The sequence below is a fragment of the Phoxinus phoxinus genome (assembly GCF_949152265.1).
Source record: "Phoxinus phoxinus genome assembly, chromosome: 7".
NCBI classification, from domain to species: Eukaryota; Metazoa; Chordata; class Actinopteri; order Cypriniformes; family Leuciscidae; genus Phoxinus; species Phoxinus phoxinus.
This window is the reverse complement of record NC_136882.1, coordinates 33,132,333-33,158,591: the sequence shown is the minus strand read 5'-3', so window position 1 is coordinate 33,158,591 and position 26,259 is coordinate 33,132,333. Positions and strand designations below refer to the sequence as shown.

At 37.8% G+C, this 26,259-nt stretch overlaps 1 protein-coding gene across 7 annotated transcripts in view; it reads left to right on the top strand.

The window, feature by feature from the left end:
* Positions 1-26,259, top strand: part of ttn.1 (titin, tandem duplicate 1) — a 138,150-nt gene that overhangs the window by 10,101 nt on the left and 101,790 nt on the right. For 4 of the 7 annotated variants that reach the window (XM_079617489.1, XM_079617488.1, XM_079617487.1 and 1 more), the window contains exons 14-39: positions 87-317; positions 472-710; positions 832-1,040; positions 1,129-1,293; positions 1,410-1,578; positions 1,782-3,481; positions 3,579-3,860; positions 3,965-4,231; positions 4,372-4,644; positions 4,753-5,016; positions 5,113-5,373; positions 5,487-5,747; positions 5,842-6,105; positions 6,205-6,465; positions 6,564-6,824; positions 6,918-7,178; positions 7,255-7,396; positions 7,732-7,900; positions 7,994-8,222; positions 9,546-9,830; positions 9,935-10,060; positions 10,177-10,365; positions 12,513-12,557; positions 16,845-17,123; positions 23,984-24,274; positions 24,488-24,775. In XM_079617489.1, the coding sequence (XP_079473615.1) occupies positions 87-317; positions 472-710; positions 832-1,040; positions 1,129-1,293; positions 1,410-1,578; positions 1,782-3,481; positions 3,579-3,860; positions 3,965-4,231; positions 4,372-4,644; positions 4,753-5,016; positions 5,113-5,373; positions 5,487-5,747; positions 5,842-6,105; positions 6,205-6,465; positions 6,564-6,824; positions 6,918-7,178; positions 7,255-7,396; positions 7,732-7,900; positions 7,994-8,222; positions 9,546-9,830; positions 9,935-10,060; positions 10,177-10,365; positions 12,513-12,557; positions 16,845-17,123; positions 23,984-24,274; positions 24,488-24,775 (7,411 nt within the window). Of the gene's footprint in view, positions 1-86; positions 318-471; positions 711-831; positions 1,041-1,128; positions 1,294-1,409; positions 1,579-1,781; positions 3,482-3,578; positions 3,861-3,964; positions 4,232-4,371; positions 4,645-4,752; positions 5,017-5,112; positions 5,374-5,486; positions 5,748-5,841; positions 6,106-6,204; positions 6,466-6,563; positions 6,825-6,917; positions 7,179-7,254; positions 7,397-7,731; positions 7,901-7,993; positions 8,223-9,545; positions 9,831-9,934; positions 10,061-10,176; positions 10,366-10,930; positions 11,411-11,705; positions 12,201-12,512; positions 12,558-12,767; positions 16,437-16,844; positions 17,124-18,702; positions 18,973-21,921; positions 22,207-22,300; positions 22,586-22,717; positions 23,003-23,983; positions 24,275-24,487; positions 24,776-25,434; positions 25,552-25,647; positions 25,922-26,014; positions 26,199-26,259 lie in introns of all 7 variants that reach the window. The other 3 variants (XM_079617485.1, XM_079617484.1, XM_079617483.1) reach the window with 2 other exon arrangements.

Below are 26,259 nucleotides of genomic sequence, written 5' to 3'. Positions count from 1 at the left end.
CAATATTATTTTAACATTATAAATCCTGAAAATCAACTTCTGAATTTACAAAGTGTGAGTATGAACCTTACAATGATATTTTACAGGAGTTCCAAATATCTAACTTGGAGCAGAGATTCATCCAAGAAATTGAGTTCCACCTACTCACGATTACCTACCAGGAGTTGGTGACTGAGGATGGGGAGCAGTTGGATATGAGTGTTTCTGAACATGATGCTATTTCTCCTGTCTTTAATACTCCAGTTAAAAGTTACAGACTCAGGGAGGGAATGAGTGCAACTTTCCATTGTAGAATGACAGGAACCCCTCTCCCTAAGGTAAGATTAAATCGTAATGTATACATACATTCGATCAACTAAGTTGTTTAATTTTTTGAACAATAACAAACAAGCACAATTGTACTGAAAATCATCAGTGCTTGTCCATTCAAATTAGCGGACCGAATTTATTTATTTATTATTTGAACTATAGATAACCTGGTACAAAGATGGCAAGCGCATCATACATGGAGGCCGTTATCAGATGGAGGTTCTGCTGGATGGTAGAGCCAGTCTGCGTCTTCCTACGGTGCTGGCAGAAGATGAGGGTGTCTACACTGCTTTGGTCAGTAACATAAAGGGTAATGCTGTCAGCTCTGGAAAGCTGTACGTGGAGCCAACTGGTGTAACACAAACACAGCTTCCTCAGCCAGGAGGAGTTCAAAGAATTAGGTAAGTTTTGACTAATCAATCTAAGAAAATTACATAGTTTGTAATATCGCCATAGCAAATTACATGATATTATAATAAAATTGTTATTGGATTGAGATATTAAAAATATTGCAATTTTTAGGTCCACATCACCACGCTCAACGAGTCGTTCTCCAGGTCGATCACCTTCCCGAAGACTTGATGAGACAGATGAGGCCCAGCTAGAAAGACTCTACAAGCCTGTGTTTGTACAGAAGCCCTCTTCCTTTAAGTGCTCTGAGGGACAGACTGCAAGATTTGATCTGAAAGTTGTTGGAAGACCGATGCCTGAGACTTACTGGTTCCACAATGGTTAGTGATCTGCATCCATAGGAGATTTTATAATAGTGACAATTATTTTATTACCATTCCATGACAACTATATTTTTTTTCATTACAGGACAACAAGTAGTCAATGACTACACCCACAAGATTGTTGTAAAGGAGGATGGAACTCAATCAATGATTGTGGTTCCTGCCATGCCTCAGGACTCTGGAGAGTGGACGGTTGTTGCTCAGAACAGAGCTGGAAAAACATCTGTATCTATGACTCTCACTGTTGAAGGTATGGCATTATGTACACTAAGAATTAATTTATAAAATAACTTTCTGTATGACTTCAGGCCAACTGCATTTATTATTTGTAATAAAATATTCGGTTTGCATTGTTATCATTTTCAGCCAAGGAAAACTTGGTGAGACCACAGTTTGTTGAGAAGCTAAGAAACATCAGCGTTAAAGAGGGTACTTTGGTTGAGCTAGCTGTTAAAGCTATTGGCAACCCCCTTCCTGACATTGTTTGGCTGAAGAACAGTGACATAATCTCCCCACATAAACACCCACATATCAGGTAAGTTTTCAGTCATGAAAATATAGCCTACTGGTTTAAGTAAATTCAAGTAAATGATCATAATGTTGGTCCCTGTGATGATGTTGATGTAAATGTATATATATATATATATATATATATATATATATATATATATATATATATATATATATATATATAAAGCATTTCTATATTTCAGTTAACTGAATTTATTTGTTTATTAGGATTGAGGGTGGTAAAGGAGAAGCTCATTTCAAGATTCCATCAAGTACAGGATCTGATAGCGCATGGTACACTGCTACAGCTATCAACAAAGCTGGCAGAGATACCACACGTTGCAGAGTTAATATTGAGGTGGATGCAGTACAGCCTCAGCCTGAGAAAAAACTTGTAATTCCCAAGGGAACCTACAAGGCCAAAGAAATTGCTGCACCGGAGTTAGAGCCACTGCATCTTCGCTATGGTCAGGAACAATGGGAAGATGGTGACCTCTACGATAAGGAGAAGCAACAGAAGCCTCACTTCAAAAAGAAGCTTACCTCAGTCAGGCTGAAGAGATTTGGACCTGCACACTTTGAGTGCAGACTGACCCCAATTGGTGACCCGACCATGAATGTTGAGTGGCTGCATGATGGCAAGCCATTAGAAGCTGCTAACAGACTACGCATGGTCAATGAGTTTGGCTACTGCAGTCTTGATTATGAAGCTGCTTATTCCAGAGATAGTGGTGTCGTTACATGCAGAGCCACCAACAAATTTGGAGTTGACCAGACCTCTGCTACACTAATTGTTAAAGATGAGAAAAGCCTTGTTGAGGAAACACAGTTGCCAGAGGGAAGGCGAGGTCAAATAATAGATGAAATACAGCGTATTGCCCATGAGGGTGGCCCCTCTGGAGTTACTGGAGATGATAACTTTGAGAAGACTAAGCCAGAGATTGTGCTACTTCCAGAGCCAGTAAGAGTTATGGAGGGAGAATCAGCCAAATTCCGCTGTAGGGTGACAGGCTACCCTACCCCAAAAGTCAACTGGTACCTCAATGGACTGCTCATCCGCAAGAGTAAAAGATTTAGAATTCTGTTTGATGGTATTCACTACTTGGAAATCGTAGACACCAAGTCATATGATTCAGGTGATGTCAAAGTTGTGGCTGAAAACCCTGAAGGTGTTACCGAGCATCTTGTGAAATTTGAGATTCAGCAAAAGGAGGACTTCAGGTCAATCCTGCGCCGTGCTCCTGAGATCAAGGCTCCTGCTCCTGCACCATCACAAGAGCATGGTAGAGTCTCATTTGAGGTTGTCAAAGCAGAGAAACCATCTGTCTCTAAAGAACCCAAGGAGGTGGTTAAGCTGAGGAAAACCGAGAGAGTGATCCATGAGAAATCAACAGAAGAAACAGAGGAACTGAGAAGCAAATTCAAGCGTAGGACCCAGGAAGGCTACTATGAAGCAATAACTGCTGTAGATCTGAAGTCCCGCAAGAAGGATGAGTCTTATGAGGGTATGCTAAAGAAGAGGAAAGAAGAACTTCTTCATCACGCCAAAGAACTAGCGCTTGATGCTGAGAAGAAAAAAGAAGAGGAGGGTAAACTCACCATTCCCAAAGTCAAGCCAGATAAAATTGTGCTCTCTCCAAGCATGGAGGCTCCAAAGATCATTGAACGGATCCAGAGCCAGACGGTTGGCCTGGGAGATGAAGTACACTTCCGTTGTAGAGTCACCGGTAAACCAGATCCAGAATGTCAGTGGTTCAAAAATGGTATCTTATTGGAGAAGTCAGACCGGGTTTACTGGTATTGGCCAGAAGACCATGTCTGTGAATTAGTGATAAAAAATGTCTTAGCTGAGGACTCAGCAAGTGTAATGGTCAAAGCCATGAACATTGCTGGAGAGACCTCAAGCCATGCTTTCCTGCTGGTTCAAGGTAAAAAATAAAATCCTACTAGTTGCTGTTTGCATATTATCAGTACCATAAATGGTAAAAGTTATCTCGAGTCATTGTTCTTTCACTTTTCTTTCAGGCAAACAAGTACTCTCTTTTACACAACTTCTAGAAGATCAGAATGCTAAAGAGAAGGACACCATGATGACCTTTGAATGTGAGACGAATGAGCCATTTGTTAAGGTCAAGTGGATGAAAAACAATGCAGAAATTTTCTCAGGTGACAAATACAGAATGCACTCTGACAGAAAGGTGCACTTCCTGTCAGTGCTGATCATTTCTATGAAGGACGAAGCCGAGTACAGTTGTGTGGTTGTTGACGATGACCACATAAGAACCACCGCCTCACTTTATGTTGAAGGTTATTACAACACTTACAACAGTTTTATCTTCTCATCCAACTGTGTTAAATAGTTTTGACCATTTAATTATTTGGTGAAATTTACAATTTGATGTCTTACACAGGTGCACCACTTGAAATTGTAAAGAACCTTGAGAATACAGAAGTACCTGAGACATACTCTGGAGAGTTTGAGTGTATTTTGTCCCGTGAGGATGCTGAAGGCACCTGGTATTTTGAGAACAAAGAAATCACTCCTAGCCTTAAATATGTTGTGTCTGCACGTCGTGGTCGTCATAGTCTTTCTGTGAAAGATGTTAAAAAGGAGGACCAAGGAAAATACACGTTTAAAGTGGGAGATCTTAAGACAAGTGCCTCCCTTAAGATGAAAGGTGAGAATGAGTAAACTAGGATTAGATTATTTAAAAGTGCTTTTTATAAGCTGTGAACTTTTCTATTAAAACTCATTTTAGTTGTCTGCTATAATTAAAAGTCATTTAAATCATATTTAATTATGTCTGGTTCACTCTAGTGCGTCCTGTGACTCTGATGCAAGGCCTTTCTGACCTGACAATCTGTGAGGGTGATATTGCACAATTTGAGGTGCGATTCTCTCAGGAGAATGTGGAGGGCTCATGGATGATGAATGGTCAAGCCATCTCTGCTTCCAATAAGATTCACATGGTCATTGACAAAGTCACCCATAAGCTTCTCATTGAGGACGCCAGTAAGGGCGATGCAGGAATGTACTCCTTTGTGGTTCCCGCTCAGGACATTTCTACAAAGGCAAAGCTAACAGTTCAAAGTAAGTCATCTTATTAACCATAAATGAATGTTCAATGAGTTCTCAAACATTGGTTTCCATTTCATGAGGAAAGAGGTTGTTTTATTAATCATTTTGTTTCTTTTCCAGCTATTGGCTTCTTGGCACCATTAAAAGACGTTTCCACAGTAGAAGGCACTAAAGCTGTCCTTGAGGCTAAAATCTCTGCTCCTGATATAACTTCAGTAAAATGGTTCCAAAATGAAAAGCTGGTGACAGCAAGTGATAGAGTCCAGATGGTTGTCAAAGGATCCAAACAGAGACTGGCAATTAACAGGACCTATGCATCAGATGAAGGACAATATAAACTGATTGCTGGCAAAGTAGACTCAATCTGTAAACTTTCTGTCCAGTGTGAGTGTCACTCAAAATTGTTCCAATATATTTCTTTCCTGTTTTAATTGTTTTAAAAGAGTCGATAATGATGTCATTGTTTATTGTGTTTTATAGCTGTATCTATTGTTAAGCACATGGAGGACTGCGTTTGCACCGAGACCCAGAATGTCACCTTTGAAGTGGAGGTATCTCATCCGGGCATTGATGCTCTCTGGACTTTCAAGGGTCAACCTTTAAAAGCAGGTCCAAAGTACAAGATTGAGGGCAAAGGTACACACTATAGCCTCACTGTTTTGAATGCCATGAAGGATGAGGAAGGAGAGTACATGTTTATGGCTGGTGAGAAGGAATCTAGGGCAAGGCTTATTGTATCAGGTACGTAGACATTCAAATTGTTTTTAAAATATAAGTACCCACTGTTTGGCCATGCACACGGTGTGAATCATGTCATGTGTCTGAGTTGTTGCATTTTTTTATTTCTCCACTAGGTGGTGCTATAAACAGGCCACTCCATGATTTGACTGTAGCAGAATCTCAAACTGCTGAGCTGGAGTGTGAAGTTGCTAACCCTACTACTGAAGGCAAATGGCTCAAAGATGGCCACCCCATTGACTTCAGCGATAATATCATAAGTGAAAATAATGGTGCTGTTAGACGCCTTGTCATCGGTATCACCAGGCCACAGGATGTTGGAGAGTACACCTACCAGGTGGCAAACTCCAAGACATCTGGCAACTTGAAGGTTGAAGGTAAATGTTGTGTCGCTAGATTAGTTTACTGCAAATTATGTTATCCCATCCGTTAGAAGGTATTTATATCTATTTTCTTACTTTTTTATCCAAGCTGTTAAAATCAGGAAGACAATGAAGAACCAAACCGTTACTGAGACCCAGGAGGCAGTATTCAGTCTTGAACTCACCCATTTAGATGTGAAAGGATCCCAGTGGATCAAGAATGGTGTTGAGCTTCATCCAAGTGATAAATTTGAGATAACAGTTGATGGCATGGTTCACACCCTGAAAATCAAAAACTGCAACTCCCAAGATGAATCCGTCTATGGTTTCAAACTTGGAAAACTCTCTGCTAATGCCAGACTAAATGTTGAAAGTAGGTTTTAATGTTTATAATTATCTGTCAAGTATACAGTTATTTAAATATGTCTGCTGTTATTACATGTATTTCAATTCCTTTAAATCTCTTTTATAGCTATCAAAATTGTGAAAAAACCAAAGGATGTGACATCACTGCTGGGGGCAACTGCCTCATTTGAGCTGAGTTTGTCCCATGATGACATTCCAGTTAAGTGGATGTTCAATAATCAGGAGCTCGAGCCGAGTTCAAATATTAAAATACTATCTGAGCGGAAAGCCCACAAACTTGTCATTCAGAGTGTTGAAGGTCACTTGGCAGGTGAATACATTGCTCTGGTTGGGCATCTGCACTGCAGTGCTCATCTTCATGTTGAATGTAAGTATCTGAAGATTTTCTTTCAGTAGTGTTCACCTTAAATGTGCAAATTTGGCATTCTAAATATGTTTTAACTTTCATATATTGCATATATTCAGATTTGAGAGTCACAAAACCTCTGAAGAACATTGAGGTTCCAGAGACCCATGTGGCCACGTTCGAGTGTGAAGTTTCACATTTTAATGTTCCATCCACCTGGCTGAAAAATGGAGTTGAGATTGAGATGAGCGAGAAGTTTGGAATTGTGGTGCAGGGCAAACTTCATCAGCTGAAAGTCATGAATGCCAGTCAGGAGGACATTTCAGAATACACATTTGTGTGTGGAAATGACAAAGTCTCTGCTACCCTGACTGTAAAACGTGAGTAATTTGTATGGTGTTTGTAAACTTAAAAATATATATATAAAGTTACTATAAACAGCATATTCACAAATGCAATTTCAAATCTTTCAGCAATTCTGATCACATCCATGCTTCAGGACATCAATGCTAAAGAAAAAGACACTGTTACATTTGAGGCGAATGTCAACTTTGAAGGCATCACCTACAAATGGCTGAAGAATGGAGTAGAAATAAGATCCAGTGATAGATGCCAAACTCGCTGCAAACAGTTCACCCACTCTCTCACTATCCGAAATGTTCACTTTGGGGATGGAGGAGAGTACAAGTTTGTGGCTGGATCTGCTGAAACATCTGCAAAACTATTTGTTGATGGTTAGTTTTGTTTTTCTATTGACAGCTGCTTTTATGTAACCTAGTAGATTGGCTAACAAAAATCTGTTTTCTCCAGCTCGTGTGATTGAATTCACCAAGCACATTAAAGATATAAAGGTAACTGAGAAGAAGAAGACTATATTTGAATGTGAGCTCTCTGAACCCAACATCCCTGTGATCTGGATGAAGGATGGGCAGGAGCTTGAGTTGTCTGACAGGTATGGCTTCACTTTTAATGCAATTTACACTGCAGATAAACTGCAAAAACAAGAAAAAAAACAATGCCAAAAAATAATAATAATCTTAATATCATTAATCAAACTATATCTGTTTAAGACATTAAGATTTGTGTAAATAATAAATATAATTTATTTTTGATAGATTCATGCTTAAAACAAAGAATGTATAATAATACTAGTCTAAATATATTATGCACTTTTGCTTAAGTACCTTTATCTTGTTCTAAGGATGTTTAAATATTTGTATGCCAAACAAGACAACATCATTTTTTTGCAGTCTAAAGATCTCTACTGTGTCTTCCTCATTGTTTTAGGTTCAAAGCCACCACTGACAAATTCCTGCAGCGTTTGATGATCCAGTCAGTTCGCATGTCTGATGCCGGAGAGTTCTCTGTGGTTGCTGGTGCAAGTGTTTCCAAGGCAAACCTCATAGTGGAGGGCAAGGATGTCCGCATCTCTGAGCCTGCTGAGAAGGACATCACTGTAACTATCTTTTGTCTTATTACAGTCACATGTTAAAACATTACCTGTGTGTCACGGTGAGATCACTTTTTCTCTCTTTTTCATGCTTTTCAGGTGGTTGAGAAACAGAGGGCTACTTTTGAGTTTGAAGTTAATGAGGATGAAATTGAAGGTCGCTGGCTGAAAAATGGTGTTGAAATTCAATCTTTTGAGGAGCGCATTAACTATGTGACAGTTAGAAAGACACATCGCTTGACAATCACTGAGACTTACAGAAGTGATGCTGGAGAATATACATTTATAGCAGGAAAGAACAGGAGCACGGTCATCCTACATGTCCAGAGTGAGTGTACAGTTCAGATATCTATAAATATATTTAAATAAATGTTCAGTTTATTTTGCATACATATTACACTGCCATTCAAAAGTTTGAGTTTGGTAAGATTCTTTATATGTTTTTTAAATAAGTGTCTTTTGCCCACCAAGTTGCATTTATTTGATTAAAAATCCAGTAAAACAAGGGATATTGTAAAATTTTATTACAATTTAAGTTATGGTTTTTCTTAACATATTTTATATCTTAATATATTTTAAAATGTAATATATTCCTGTGATTGCAAAGCTGAATTTTCAGCAGCCATTACTCCAGTCTTCAGTCACATAGTTATTACATTTAACATTTCTTATGATTATTATCACAGCTGAAAACAGTATATATATATATTAGGGATGTGCTTCTCCATAACTGAGGCCGATGCGATACGCATCTCGATGCATAGCCAACGATACGATACATTAAAGATAAATATAAGCAGCTACCGATGCGATGCAATACTATTCACTACTATTACGATGCGGTTTGATCCGATTTCGATTCGATTCAACGCGATGCGATTCAATGTAATACGATGCAATGGAGATAGTTAACTTGTATTTTTTTGTTCAGACATACAGCAAATCCTAAAGTAGCTTAGGTGCCATCTGACTTTTAACGCATGGCTCTTTCACAAACAAAAGATTTGTTTTTCACAAAACCAAAAGATTAAATAAAAATAGACATTCTTTTCCTGTCCTGTCTCCAGTTACACTTTTAACAGCTCACACATTTAACAGTGACACAATTTAAGGATGCTCACGGATAAACAATAAAGAAATGTTCCGTAACTTGCCAGCAGGCAATTGTGATTTCAGCAGGTAGGCTAACAGTGACCAGAAAGCAGGTGCTGTTTTAACATAAACAATAATAAAAATAAAAAAAAACTTTCACAAACAGGTCTTTCATAACTGTATTCAAAAGTAAAACAATATACCGGTATATGAAAAACTATTATTGCCACAATTTGTCGAAATCGCGTCCATCACGCTGTGCTAAACGCGTATATCGCGCTGCATGACCGATATATATATTGTCGAAGCCACAATACTTTTTAAGAAAAACAAATATATGAAATAGATTTTTTTTTGTAACAATGGAAAAGTCTTTACTGTCACTTTTCATCAATTGAATGCATTGTGACCCAAGCTATTGTGGGTATATGCAATACTTAATCGGAATATGTCTACAACTCTTTCTGTCCATTCCATACCATTGCATTGAGCCACTACATTAAAGTCTGATTTGTGAAGATGGTTGTCTTGGTCTAACATGTGTCTTGATTTCATTCAGTCCCTGAGCCTCCTCAGATCATCAGGCACATGCAGCCCCTGTCTGTTGAGGCTGGCAAACCTGCACGCTTCTCTGTGGAGGTGACAGGAATTCCTCTGCCTCAAGTGTCCTGGTATAAGAACTCTCAGGCCCTGTCTTCTGGGTTCAAGTGTAAGTTCCTGAGAGAGGGAAATGAGCACACATTGTTACTCATTGAAGTCTTCCCAGAGGATGCAGCTCAGTACAACTGTGAAGCTAAGAATGACTATGGAGTAGCCACAAGTTCTGCGTCACTTAATGTGGAAGGTAAGCTTATTTTGAGACTGTCATTTAAAACCAATATTAGATACTGGTTTAAAACTCTTTCATATAACCAATATTTTTAACACAAACATAACTTCTGTGAACAGTTTCAGAAGTGGTTTCTCCAGATACTGTGGCCCCAGTGTCTCCACCAGTAATTATTACCTCGCTGCAAGGTACCTCTGCTGAAGAGGGAGAATCAGCCAGACTCCAGTGCCGTGTTGCTGGAGATGGTAAGGATCAAACCTGTGCATTAAACACTTGTGGATCATATAATATTTTTTACATTTTTAATAAGCATATATAATTTCGTTTGTGGAGTTAACAAGCATTCGTTTGATGTGTGCAGATCTGAAGATTACCTGGTACTGTAGAGATAAGGAAATTGTGAAGTCTGACAACTTCAGAATGTCTCAGTTTGATGATATCTGCCAGCTCGAGATCTCCAGAGCATATGTTCCAGATGCAGGAGAATACACATGTGTTGCACGCAATTCTGGAGGAATGGTCTCTTGCTCTGCAGTTTTGACGGTCAATGGTATGTGCAAACTTTTTAGGTTCCTTGTCTTCTCCCAAGACCATCCTTTTCTTGTTGAACAACCTGACTTTTGTTTTTGGTCTTTTTTGCATGTTCCGTTGCTTAATACAGGTTTTAGATGTCATGCATGATGGTCAGATCATTCATTTTAAATACACTTTGGTCAATCTTGGCATAATGGATTTCTATGACCTTACTAAGACCAGTCCCCATTATTCTTTACTGTGCATGTGAAAAGCACTGTTTTCCAACTAAATTAATTGATCCATCAGGCACAATATAGAAACATTAAAAGATACATCACCTCTTTGCATCACCTCTTTCTCATTAATGAGAAACCTAACCACAGACCATTAATAACTTTATTTTCAGTGAATAGGTTTTTTTTCTCACAAAAAAAAAACATTTTGCTTGTCATTATCCTCATGGATTTTGAGAACTCATCAATGGAATCCTGCCATCTCTCACTATCTTTACCCTACAGTGATGATGATCTATTATTTTTAAACTTTAAATGGCAATTTGACATTTACAAATGTCTAATGTTATTCTTTTTATCGCTCAGATCTCAGTGTGAGAACAGTAGGTAGACAAAGTGTTTCGAGCACCGGAATGACTCATTCGGAGATGGTCACCTCCCAGACCATGAGTGAGACTCATTGTTCCACTATGCAAACTTTTGAAAGCATCTCTACGGTGATGATGTCCACAACATCTGTTAAAAGCATAGAGGTCCAACAAGTTACCTCTGTGGAAGAATATTCTACAAGCCCAGTTTTGACCCAGAAAATGAGTGATGTAATTGTCGGCCTGGGTGATGTGGCTCAGTTCAACTGTTCCTTCAGTGGACAGCCATTTACTGAAATTGTATGGGACCACAACGGAAGGACAATCACAAATACAGAAAGGGTTCACTGTGTACATCAAGGCAAGCTCATTTCTCTCATAATACCCAATGTCCATCTTGGGGATGAGGGACATTACTGCTGTACTGTTAAAAATAGAAATGGCGAGAATCGAACGACTGCACAGCTCACAGTCGAAGGTGGTTATAGTTTTTTTGTCTTTTGATGCTCATTTCCTCCCATCTGCTTCCTGCTGGTGTTTTGTTAATCTCAAATATGTTTCATGTGGCTATAACCAACTTTAATTTTGAATTGAATTTACAATGTAATATCCCATGTAATCTATTTTAATACTTTAAATAGTTTGATCCTTCACATGCCTGGCCTAACATCATCCTCCATCTTACTAACTTTTTTGTTCTTATCAATGCTAAAATATCTTGCTGAATTACTGAATAATCCCTAATAAATTTCCCTAACTTTATTCTCACTCAGCTAAAGAAGTGAACCCCAAAGAAACCCCCGTACCCTCAGATTCTATCAGTAAATCTTCTAAAACTGAAAATGAGTCAAGTAAAAAGGCCACTGACCAAGAAAATCAGGAGTTCCTGCAGAATGTTGGAGCCCTGACAACAAAGTGGCAGATAAGCCGACATTACAATCCTGATGGTATCCCTTTGTTGGAGCGTGACATATATGATGCAATTCAGCCAGAGTTCCTTGTGAAACTGTCCCCAGAATTCCTTGCCAAACAAAGGGAGAGTGTTTCTCTTTATTATATAAACAAAGGAAGCCCCTCTCCATTCATTGTATGGCTACACAACCAGTTGAATGTTGAAGAGCCAAGGTCATACTCCTTGAAACATGATGGGCCATTGTGCTACTTAAATGTAAAGAATATCGGTACTGAGCAAGGGGGCACACATTCTTGCAAAGTTATCAATGCTGCAGGAGACAAAACATGCAGCACTCATCTCAGAGTGAAGACAGGTTGGCATTTGCATGCTTTGGTCTCTACCACCTTTTATGTTAGCCCTGGGCACACTTTTTATGTCCACTCTTATAAGTAGAAAGACAGAAAAAAGAGAATGTGACATGTCATAAAAAAGGGAAAGAAAATCACAACATGCAAATGTTGTTTCTAAAGGAGTCTGACAGATACTGCAGTGGACACCTGTAATGGGTGTTCTAAGAGGGAGATGTGGTCCATTTGCAATTATGTTTGAATGAGAAATTGTTTTTTTTTTAAACACTGCACAGAAACTTTGCTGTCACATCTAATATTTGTTTGTGTTTTCACAGTGTCTAAAGTGGATGAGGAGGCCAGTTATGAAGAAGAAGCAAAAGGTAAACGAATAAATACAAATTATGGTGACTTGTTATCTTTTGTTTACTTCATTTAATTTTGTTGTGAGGCTATTTATTTATTTAAATGTAAATGTAGCATTTATAATGAATCTGCAGTTTTTTCCCTACACTAACAGAGTGTTTTATTTATGTATTTTGTAGATATTATGATATATATTATGACAAATACCATTATCATTTTTTATTCAGTGTTTTCTACCTCGACTATATCAACTGAGGAGGACTCTTGCGCAACAAGTCTTCATTTAAAAGAAAAAAGCAAAACGTTTGAACTCCTGCCAGAGTCTAAATTACTTTCAGAGTCATTAGTGAAAAAGCCAGAAAAGCCAGTTTTTGTAACCAAATTCTCATCAGCAATTGCAACTGTTGGAAACACAGCTAAGTTTACTGTGATTGTGTCTGGATTTCCTAAGCCAGTTATTCAGTGGTACCACAACGACCAATTAATAAAGTCCTCATCTTTTTATACATTAGTACAAGAGAAGGAAGAACACACTCTTGTCATAACTAAAATTACCAAAGAGTTGGAGGGAGAGTATTCTTGCACAGCGAGCAACCGATTTGGCAAGTCAACATGTACTTCCTATCTTCATGTTAAGGTGAAGGACACAAAGAAACAAGAAGAGACCATTGGGCAGCCTCCATATTTTGTCAAAGCAATTGAGCATGTGCAGTGCGCAGTTGGGAGCAATGCTCTCCTTGAATACACTGTAACAGGAGTTCCACTTCCTGATGTTCAGTGGTACAGAGGTAGCAATCATATGCAGCCTAGCAAATACTGCATCATTGTGAACAACAAAGATGGGTCTGGCTATTTAAAGATATTGGGCATTCAACAAAGCGACAGTAGTCTTTACTCTTGTAAGGCATCTAATCCTTTTGGAGAAACTTCTTGCAGCGCAGAACTCATTGTATTCTTGAGGACTGTTTCAGAAGCCACCGAGTCACATAGTGTCAGCCTTCCAGAACAAGTAAGAACTAGCCTTCAGCAGGGACACCAGATGGCTTGCACCATTGCCACAAAAGACAGACAAACTGTTAAAAATGAGCAGATAGATACTTTGCATGTTTTAGATATATCTACAACCACTGTTCAAATGGAGCAGGTAACTCACCAAGCTGCATTATTGCAGTCTCATGATGTGCTGGAGAGAGTAAAAGTTGTCCCTGCCCAGGCAAACCCAGTGGTGGCAACTCCTCTGAAACAGCTGCATATGGCTGCAATAATCTCTGCTGTACAAGAAAATCAAGGCTTTAGTGAGCAGCACTGTGATCAAATTGTTAGTCCAGAAGTCGGAGAGCTTGAATTGAGTTTTGAGGTGCCCTCAAAACTTATGTCTGCCATTTCAGAAAGTACTATACCTCTTAGCATAGTGAAAGCTGAGGATTTGCTAAAAAGTGAAACAGAAAAGATGCACACAACTTCAGCACCAAATGTTATTGTTAGTAGTCATCAAGTTGAAATTAAGCTGCCAATTCTACGAGAGGAATGCACAACAATTAAAAGTCCTGAAGAGATGAAAAGCTACAAAGTTACCGAAGGGGTTAAGTTATTGTATACTGCAACATCATCAGAGAATGTAGCAGTTACAGAATGTCATGCTTCAGAGCTAGCAACTGTTGAGTCCATTGTATGTTTAGCAGAAAAGGAACGAGCCAAACCAGTGCTTACGTCAGTTAGTGAAACTGAGCACACTCTTTTAAAAGAAAAACCCCTTGCAATGCATAGACCAGTTGAGGAAACTGCTCAGCTCACTAAAGATCCAATATTAAAATCAGCCCTGATTACTGAAGAAAAGAATAAGCTTCAAGCTGACAAAACCACTGGAATACCTGTCCTGGAGCATCCTTTTTCAGTCCATTCCCAGAAAGAAAAGGATCAGGTGCAGCATTTACAGCTTATCAGTGACCAAGACACTCTTCTGTCTGAAGTCAGATTTACTTGTGAGAAGCCAGATTTGGAGCTGGCAGATGTCAGAAAAATGCAAGTTCTTTTACACACAGTGTCTTCTGATGACCAGAAAACAGTTTTCTATGAACAAGCAACACAGTGTGCATCCAAGGATACCACAATGGTTGTAAAGCCTAGTTTAGAGGTTCCTGCCCAATTACATCTCCACTCGGTGCAGTCGAAAATCTCTTTATGTAAAGAAGGGTTAGTTTCAGTTGAAAAAACAGATGAACAGAAAGCCACCCAGAGACATGAAAAAGACCGTAAATTTGTGGCCACTAAAGAAGAACGAGTAGAACTAACGTCAGATTATGCAGAAGGTCTTGATGTGACAGTAGAAGGTCTTAAGATTGAGCTCAAAACAGAAGCCAGACCTTTGAGTGTTCTTCAGGTAGTATCACAGCCTGTTCCACTTTCAAAGGAAAGCCCTATTGCAAGTGAGGTCAAGCCACAAAGTGCAATTTTGCAGAAAGAGGACTGGTGGAATCACATACATGCAGCGTCAGTGTCTGAATCTCATTCTATAGAAGAGGGCCTCACAGACAGTTTCAAAGCAGTTGAGAAATTCACTTGTAAGACAGATGTAGAGCCTAAAGTACCTGTTCAGTCTTTGCATGTAGAGGAAAAATCCATATCAACAGAAAGTTGTGTTGCTCTTGAGGCTGCTGAGCAAGACTTTGCAGTTCAGATTCAAGAAGGTCAGTCTGTAAGACAGTCAGTACTTATGGAGGAAAAACATTCTCTGACAGGTGAAATGTCTGAAGGATTTACCAGATCAGAAGCGACTAAAATAAACATTACAACACAGCCATTAGAACCGCTTTTAGTAAGTGAATCACAAGAAAGCAAAACTCTTCCAAAGGAACTTACCTTTGTAATTCCTGTACCAAAATCACACAGCTTGGACATCAAACAACAGTTGAAAATGACACTTCAGTCTGCTGTGGCTTGTGATCAGCCTTTCATTTTGGCAGATGTAGTGCAAAGTTTAGGAGTTGTGGAAGTAAAGGAGGTCAATGTGAGTATGGAACCAAACTACATGCTGTTCACTTACCTTATTACAACAGCTGGTCCACCTATAGAAATTACAATTGTCTTCGAGGGTGTATACCCTCAGAGAGCGGCTCTTAAAGACGAACTTCATGCTGCTTTCTACTCTATGCTTAATCAAGAGAAACTCGTCTTCAGCTCTGAACAGTCAAACATCTTAAAACTTGACAGACCTGAGAGATCGCTGGATAGCAATGCTTCTTCATATCCATTATCCTCAGCAATTTTAACAGAACATGTTGAAATGTTTACAACACCTAAAAAGCAGTCTGCAGCTCTGCAAACAGAAGCTCAAGTCTCTTTGCATTCTGCAATGACTCAAAGGCAAACTGCTATCCAGGAGTCAGAGCACCATGTGACCCAGAAGGCCGCAGAATCCAAAATGGAGATCCACAGTTTCAGTAAGACCGAACACAGGGAAATTAAATCCATTTCATCTGAACATTATAAGAGAGAGGTGTGTGTTTCAGATATTACAGTTGATGCACCTCCTAGACAGATCACTGTTGAAGAGTCTATGGATGTTCTTATTAAAGAAGACAAAAGAGAGGACATTTTAATTAAGACAGAAGAGCTCCTTTTTGAAATACCATTAAAAGATATTACTGCGGAAGACAATTCCAAAGTTACATTGTCTGTGAGAATAAAAGGTGTAAAAAGTGTAAACTGGCTTTTGAACGGAGTATTGATCAAATCTGGCAAAGAGTTCAAATGTTTAAAGGACAGCGATTCTTACACACTAGTAATCAACAAAGTTATCAAGGTGAAACATGAAGGGGAATATACCTGTGAAGCTGTGAGTGAAGCTGGCAAGATATCATCATCCTCATCGTCAAGGCTCACTGTTGTCTCAAGAGGTTGGATTGTGTGGATTTTGTCATCTTAGATGAGATAGATCATTCTTAACAATTCAACTCAGACCATCACTAATGAACTAGTTGGCACCGCTACATCATCTTTCCATTACTTCACCATTTCTTTAAGAATAATTTTTAAGCATACATTATGTGTGCTAAATATCTTTTCACCCTCTTTTAATATAATGGCACATTTTCATCTTCTGAGTTCTTCAAGCATGACCATGTCATGTGTGGCTCTTCATCACCTATTTTCTAACGTTCACATCATTATTTTTTCCATGTCATCCCAGGATTACTATCATTCCCTACCTTTCAATATCTTATGCATCCTGATTTATCACACAACGCAGTAGTCCTATTATTGTCAATGTATTAAAAAAAAATTTATTTCCTTGCAAATTTCAGTGCCTCCAGTTTTCAAGAAGAAGTTTTATGACATGGAGAGCAACGTCGGCAGCCCAGTGAAGTTTGAATGCGAGATTGAAGAGACACCTAATGTGACCTTCAAGTGGTTCAAGTCTGGCTCAGAAGTTAGACAGAGTGACAAGCTCAGGATCATCAGCTGGCAAAGCACATCATCTCTGGAGCTGCTTAACCCAACAAAGGCCGACAATGGTGAATACAGCTGTTGTGCCTCAAACAAGCACGGTAGTGACACCTGCTCTGCTAACCTGAACATCACTGGTGAGTGAACTGGTTTTGACATTATATTCTTTGCTTTTGCTGCTGACAAATCTTTAACAAAGGTTATTAAATTTTAAGGGTTCAGCTTTTTTTCTGTCTTTGAAATCCAATCTGCACTCTTGTGTATGACAGAGTTGTGTATGTTTTGTAATCATATATAAGCAATATATGATTTGTCTTAAATTCTTTCAAATTGACTTTTAAATCACTGAATACATGTCCAAGTCTTTCTTCCTCTCAATATTATTCTTTTTTTTATTAATAATACAATTAATCCACCTGGGATCAATATTTCCACCTATCTCTATAACCACGTCTGAACCAGACACATGGAAATTTGATGTTTTAAGATCTATCCCAATTAATGTTTTTTTTCCTTTCAAAAATACATTGCAAATATTAATTTTTAGAATCTCTTCTAAGTAAAGATATTTTCTTTTCTGGTATGTGAACTAACTTTATATATTTGCAATACATCTATGATACAGGTTATCAGATATTTTGATGGGTGTATGTGGTAGAGGTAACTGATATTCAGATTTATTAATACTTTTGACCTAAATTTAGCAATGTATATTCCATTGGCTCTTGAGTGCATATTGGATCATAATTTTGGGAATTCCTCAGTTTCAGCCATGTTACTTTATCCACCATATGTATGACCATCAGTGGGTTAAAGCAAAGGTGATGAATACAAAAACACATGAAGAGAGATACTAAGAAAAAATATTGAACAATGAATTTGATCCATACCAGGTCCCAGAAAACTTGATCTGTGAAAATGTGTTCTGGGAACTGGGTATGGATCCAGCGATTTATGTTTTTTTTGGTATTTCTGTTCATATGTTTTTGTATTCACTGCCATAATTATTTCATGCTGATGGTCATAAATATGGTAGATGAGCAGAAAAAGTCACATGACAAAAATGGATGAATAAGATCACTGATTAAGAATGGAAGGAGGATTCATAACATAGTTGGCTTTCAAAAAAGGGCAAGACCAATGTAGAACTTATTGCTTTGCTTGTAGAGTGGGGACAAAACTGCTCTTCTTTTGTGACGTTTTAAGTCCTGTGCAGAAAACGTCCAGTGATACATGTTGTGTTATTTGATTTGTGATGTGCTTTAATGTACATATCTCTGTTGTGTAAGTGTGTAAAGGTAAAGATGATGAAAATGCTACTTATCCAGCAACTCACCACTTATCCACCAAAGTGTTTCCACACACCATGCGTTTTTAGAGTCTAAATGGTTTATGACTTTTTAAAGCAGGCATATCTATACAACTGCACTGCAAAGTTTTGGCGCTCTCGAGCCTTGTGTGACATTGTCTTTGACTGTTAACTTTTTGAATGCTTAGAATATATATGGATAATTTGTATATACTACATAAAATAAGGTTTAGTGAGGGATGCACCCCCCCCCCCCCCAAAAAAAAACAACAACAACAACAACAAAACAACAACAACAAGTGCTAGTGTAGTTGTTATTGTTACCAAGATGATCAGTACTATTAATAATAGCCATACCAGTTTTTTACTATGGTTTTTGCTGAAATCCGTTTAATTTTTATTCTCAGAAACCCCCTCCATCACAAAAGAATTACCAATGCTGGATGTAGTGAAGGTGACCAGTGCTTTATTTGGGAGTGAGCTCATTGGTACTGCCCCGTTTGAAATAAACTTGTTGAAGAATAAGAGATTTACCAATTCTGACAAAATTATTTTTGAAGATTTAATTGAATATTTGGAGACACGTCCCTTTGAAAGTTCAGATTTTGGGGAGTACCAATGTTGCCTATCAAACGAAGTTGGAAAAATCGCCTCAAAATCAGTTGCTATAATAAGAGGTTAGTATGCTTGAGAAAGACAAGAAGAAGAATCCCTGCAGGTTCCCAGCACTAACAGGTGTGTTACTAACAGGCAGCGCGGGCTACAATGGCAAGCTAAAACTGTTAACAAAGCTTTCAGACAATTAAGCAGTTGCTGTTGCCATGAATTATCTGATTTTTTTTTTTTTAAATACGGTTGACCTGCAATATCAACATTTTTCAACATCAACCATACAAATATAAAAACACCAGTGTGATACAATTAAGCATAAAAGTACAGTACAACTTTGACAATTTATATTTTGCAACTTTTCATTTGGCATTACATCAGGAGATGTTGATCACTAATACAACTCATAAGTTCACGCTTTAGAACACAAACACACTGAATAATATAATTAATTCGAATTCCTTTTACTCTATAAAATCTTTTTGACTATGCTCATAAAATCGATGGTCAAAGACTGACTGCATTGTGACTTTTTTCACTTTATTTTTTCTTCTTCACTTTTTGATTAATCTTTGAATTTCCTAGATCCATGGGTTTCCATACACTGAGTCTTTGTCCTAGAAGCCACTCTTTAGATTCTTACTCTAACTTTTGAGGATATCATCGAGTGCATTTGTATTGAATTATGCTGGAATAATTAGTAGTTCTGGTTCTCTTGTAGTTAAAGGTTGGCAAAAGGATGGAGTATCTTAAGATGTTTGGGGTTCTTTTAGACTGGATTGTGTTTCGCATACCTTTTCTATATTGGATTTAAATCGATCTTTAGTTGTATTTAATTCTCTGTATTTGAAAATTACAGTTCATATTGCTTTTGTCAAGTGATGCCGTGCCTTCTCATATCCCATGTTTGGTATGTAATTGTTTCTATGGTTCTTTGGTTGTGGTTTAGTTTTTTCTTTAACTGAATGTACTTGCCTAGTTTCATCTGGTTGTGGATGTCAGAAACTATGATTGGTTTTACTGGTGAATTAATATTAGATATCTTGACAGTGGTTGTTAAAATTGACCGCAAAACATTAAACAACGCACCATGTACAAACTCTTTATCTTCTTGAAATGTTCTTATTTGAATCAGAACCTCATGTCTTTCTGAAGACAAAATCTACCCAATTTCTTTGAAAAGGTGGTGAAATGGAAGAGGTTCAAGAGACGTCTTGTGTTTGGAAGAAACCGAAATGGAAGAGCAACTGCAACATTCTTCAAAATGGACGCATTCCGTTTCATGTCATGCCAAGCCATTAATATTGTTGAAAAAAAAGTCTTCAGTCTTTTCTTTTGTCACAAGCTGGTTAATTGTCAGCTCAGATATCTTGACTTGAAGGATGGCGCACAAATGGTGGCTCTTGGTACCTTTACTGGAGTACTGAAATTCCTTCTTATTCTTGGATTTTGCAATGAAATAACCACTCTTATGAAATAACCAGTCACATGCCAAAGCGACAGTCTCTTGTTGTTCCTCAATGTTTTACCTCTTACATGGAATGCAGAATTATATAATTATGAAATGGCTGAGGAATGGAAAACAGACAATTCAACTGTCTTTGAATGTCGATGTCAGTATTCTTGCAAAATTATGTTATTTTTTAAATCTTGTACTTAAATACCTTTGACTTATTATGGTGAATGCAGATTAGCACCAGAACAACATTTTAATGCTACAATCATATTTTTTACGCAACTCCCGTTTGTAGAGATGTAACTCTAGCTATACTGTTCCTCACAGCATCAGCACCTGCCCGCTTTGTGAAGACACTGAGCAACATTTCCATCCCAATGAGCCAAAAGTTGAGACTTGAGTGCACATTCAATGGAGCCAAGAAATTGTTTGTGACCTGGTTCAAAGATGGCAGACAACTCTATGCATCGTACAGATACAATACAAAAGTCACAGATAACTCCTGCATCTTGGAATGTCTTCATGAATGTGACAAGAACACCACAGGAAAATACTCTTGTGAAGTCTCCAATGCCTTTGGAAGAGATATTTGCCATGCTAATGTGACTGCAGTGACGGGTTTGTATACTATGGATTTCAGTAATGCTCTACAAATTAATTTTGGGCTTCTCAGTTTAAATAAAAGATACCAGTAATTGTCAGCACTGAACTAGAAATTACACTTCTTTAATATATAGGCCTATATATAATTTTCTGGACTAAAGGTTTCCAATCCTCTTCACCTCAGAACCTGCCCGTTTTGTGAAGAAGTTGACAGATCAATCCATTCCAATGAGTAAAAAGCTAAGACTTGAATGCACATTCACCGGAGCTCCAAAAATGTTTGTCACTTGGTACAAGGATGGCAAACAGCTGTATGCTTCATATCGATACAACACCAAAGTTACATCAGACTCCTGTATCCTGGAGTGTCTGCATGAGTGCAATAATGAGACTACAGGAAAATACTCATGTGAAGTTTCAAACGTTTATGGAACGGATATGTGTCATGCTGAAGTAGTGGCAGTTACAGGTTTGTAATTTGTACTGGACCCTTGCCTGCCCATCTTCCAAAGTTCCATACCCATGAATTTTGCCCATGGATATAAAAGGAATAGTTTGATATTGCAGCGTTGGACCGCATGTCACCTGGAATGGTGTAATTTTGTTCATGTTTTTTTTTTTTTTGCGGTTGGCAACAATATGGTGTGCTGCTGTGACATTTTGCACGTTCATTGAAGTGGCTCATGCGTCTTAATTCAAATCTGTTTATCTTGTATCAAGGCTACAGTGAGCGCTGGCATGTTTTTTGAGTGCTTGTTGTTGCGGGATATTGATCAACTTGCGATTGCATCTGCAAGATTCCATGCTTAAAAGATATTGCATACTTCAGCCAATTTGAGGAGTTTAGTGTTTCTAAAGAACAATCCGCATGTTGTAAAGGTTGATATGTTGCCTGTTTGTATAGTTCTTGTCGTTGTTAAGAAAGTAATTTAAATGGATCTGATGCTGTTCTTCGTAGAGCCTGCCCGCTTTGTGAAGAGGTTGACAGACATGGCTATCCCACTCAGTCAGACACTGAGACTTCAGTGTACATTCACTGGAGCACCGAAGATGTTTGTCACATGGTACAAAGATGGAAAACAACTGTATGCCTCATACAGATACAACACAAGGATCGTTGAAAACATGTGCGTCTTGGAATGCCTCCATGAATGTAACAATGACACTCCTGGAAAATATTCTTGTGAAGTTTCAAATTCCTTTGGCACTGATATCTGTCATGCCAATATAACTACAGTTACAGGTTCGTATACCATCCTAGTTTACTTATTTACAAATTTATTTCATATTTAGGCAGACATAGGATAAAGATAAATTCGCTCATTTCTTGTTCTCAGAACCTGCCCGATTTGAACAGAAGCTTAAGGACAAAAAAGTTGCCATGAGCAAAAAACTGAAGCTTGAGTGCACATTTACCGGAGCTCCTAAAATCTTTGTCACTTGGTACAAGGATGGCAAACAAATATATGCCTCTTACAGATATAATACTCAAGTTGTTGGAAACACCTGCACTCTGGAATGTTTACATGAATGCACCAAAGACACTCCTGGAAAATACTCCTGTGAGGTGTCCAATTTCTATGGAAGAGATATCTGTCATGCTGAAGTGGCCACAGTATCTGGTTAGTACACTTTCAAAGGCCCTTTACATTAATGTTGGTTGGAATTCAAGTTGATTCTGTAGTGGAAGCCAGTGATTTGCAAGCATGATGCTCATGATATTCATGATGCTCATGCAATGTGATTCCTCTTAGGACCTGCTCGTTTTGTGAAGAAGCTCACAAACCAGAATCTTCAATGGGGGCAAAAGTTGAGGCTAGAATGTTCCTTCACAGGAATTGAAAAAATGTTTGTCACATGGTACAAGGATGACAAACAGGTCTATGCGTCATACAGATGCAACACACAAGTAATTGGAAACACTTGCGTTTTGGAATATCTTCACGAGTGTGATGGCAATACTCCTGGAAAATATTCTTGTGAGGTTACAAATGAAGATGGATCAGATATTTGTCATTCGCAGGTCATCCTTGCGACAGGTTAGTTAACTGCAGTCAGCTAATTTGATTGAATTTGCAGATCAAGTTCCAACTTTTCAGTTCCTCACAATACTTTTCAGCTTCTTTTTTCCCCAAATACTTTTTTTCTCTCAAAGAGATCACCTTTCTCTGGACTAATTACTAGCATTTTAACATGAAAAACAGAAATGACTATCGTCCCAAATTAAACCAAAATAGTAATTTGAGTATTTTATAAAACGATTATGGGATTTTTTCATTAAGCTCAATTTAGAGTATATAGTGACTTCTAACAATGGCACTGGTGCACAATAGCCAAATGCAATCTAGTGTTATTTTAATATCATTTATATAATATATCATATATTATATAATATATTATATTTATTAATATTTTGAATTAGCTTTTATTTTTCTACTTTTATCATTTTAGGTGCCATTTTTTATTTGTTTTTTGTTTTTTTTGAATTTATTTTAGTTTTAGGTTGAATAAGTTAGTACTTCAAATTAAACTTTTGTATTTCAGTTTGTTGCTAAGGCAACCAAGTTTATCTAATATTTATACTTTATGTTATCAAAGATTTACTTAAATTATCATAACAATAACAACACTAATGCAAACTAAAACACTGTAGCAAAAATGCATTGAATAGAGCATTAAATAATAACTGCTTCATGTAGTCCACAGCTTACACTTCAGGCTTAAATTTAATAAATTTCACTATAATATCACGTTTAATAAGCACATTTAATTATGCTTTTCTACTATATAATCTCTTAATCTAGTTTAAATTTAAGAGGGATTAATTCTTGGACTGAAAGCTTTTGTTATTTCTAGAATTCTGGTGCTTGTCTTGCCATCCAAGTGAAGAACTTGATTTAAGAAAAGAAAAGAAAACAACAACATCAACAAAAGGAACACACATGCTCCATTAAACTCTTTGTGATATGTATTTTGCTTTTAATATTAGTGACCTTGTGTGAAATGTGTTTTGTTTTCAGAGCGCAAAATTCCACCAACTTTCACTAAGAAACCCTCAGAGCACATTGAGGATGCTGAGGGAAAATTGGTGAAGCTTGAGGGTCGAGTATCTGGGTCACAACCTCTATCTGTAAGCTGGTACAAAGATAACAGTGAACTCAACACTTCAGACATCTATGACATTTACTTCAAGAGCAACACTGCTGTGATGTGTCTCAAGAAGGCCAGTGTCAAAGACAGTGGAGTTTATACATGCAAAGCTTCTAATGAAGCTGGCACTGCCTCCTTCCAGGTGGTGGTTAACATCACAGGTAGTCAATATGGTCTTACTGCATGATTTCTTGTTTCTCACTTATTGCTGTATTCCCTTTTCCTCTTTGCATGTTAATTCTATTTACCGGTATGTGATTTTGTGTGTTACTGCGATTCTGCTTTCTTTTGTACTGCATAAACATGTACTCCCCTACCTTTCACTGAAAAGGACAGGTGAAAATGCTGAAATTCTTCACTTTTTTAATACCTAGGGGAAAAAAGGCCTCCGACTTTTGACCTTCCCCTAAAACCAGTAACAGTTAGTGAGGGCGAAAGGCTAAACCTTAGCTGCCATGTCTGCGGGTCTCCCCCAATGAAGATTCAGTGGATGAAGGACAGAAGTGAGGTCACATCCTCTTCTACCACCAGGATGATTTTTGAGGATGGCACAGCCACCCTGGAGATAAACCAGACATCCAAATCTGATGCAGGAGATTATCTGTGCAAGGCAACCAACAATGCTGGTAGTGAATTCTCCAAGGCCAAAGTCACATTCAAAGGTAATTCGAACTATCTAACTTTTCTGTAATAATCAAACTGTGCATTTCAATGCAGCTAAATTAAATATGTAGTATTATTATTAACCTTACATATTCTTGCTTTGAACTCTTCACATGTAATTCGTTTCTTTGCTTTATTTTCTACTTCTGGGTCTAATATTCCCAACCTTTCTAATAGTACCAAGTAGATATAAGCCAATATCTAAATGTCTTATTTCATCATCATGCATTTTGGTATCTTTACCATCTTAATAATATCCACATCTTGTTTTGCACGCTCCTTAAGTGCTTTGGATCCACGTGATCTTGCTGTTTCTTAAATAGTTTTACCTTTTTTTAATAGTACACAACTAAGCAGCAGTGATCTTGATAATATTTTCAGAAGATTTGCTTTCACATGCATATTTATTCTTCAGTAACCAAGGATCTTTTTTCAGACATGCTTATTGTCTGAAAAGCAAAGTGATATATCTTGCTAACTATAAGGTGCTTATGAGTTGATTTTTATTAGTTTATTTTGATTTGATTGATTTTGTGACAGTTTATTGCATATTTACTAAACTTGTTCAAATGCTGAAATATGCCAAGTATCCTTCATTAGAATTCAGTCCATTTTTATAATTTTCTTAATGTGTTGTTCCATTGCCGGTATTACTCAGATAAAACAGGTGCAGCACCTGCAACAGCACCGGCAGCCCCTACAGCACCTCAGACAGTTAAAAAACTGGATAACTTGTTCTTCATTGAGGAGCCCAAGAGCATTCATGTTGTTGAGAGTAAGTTTCTGCTTTTTGTTAAACAGTGTAGATATGTCATTTTTAGATTAGAATGAAATGTACACAATGGAAATCACATCATATTCTGGATTACAGAGGGTACAGGTACCTTCATTGCTAAAGTTGGTGGTGATCCCATTCCCAATGTGAAGTGGATGAAGGGCAAATGGAGGCAGATGACTCATGGTGGTCGCATCAACATTCATCAAAAAGGCCAAGAGTCTAAACTGGAGATTAAAGAGGTGACCAAATCTGACTCTGGTCAGTACAGATGTGTTGCCTCAAACAAACATGGAGAAATTGAGTGCAGCACAGACTTGAATGTTGATGAGAAAAAAGAATCTGGGCCAGAGGTGGTCAAACTGAAGAAGTGAGTCTGAAATTGGGATTTTCCTTGTCAGTAAAGCTGAAAATCACAATTCTGTAATGATTATAAACTTTTACTCTGTTCTGTTACGTTCAGGACTCCATCAAAGCAGAAAAGTCCAAAGGAAGATAAAGACATTGACATTGTTGAGTTGCTAAGAAATGTAGATCCAAAAGAGTATGAGAAATACGCTCGTATGTATGGAATCACAGACTTCCGGGGTCTTCTTCAAGCTATTGAGTTTCTGAAGAAGGAGAGGGGTGAAGAAAGTGGAAGACCGGTAGATGAATCTAAATTGTTTTGTCTTAACAGATGTTACAAATCTTATGTTTTCTTACACC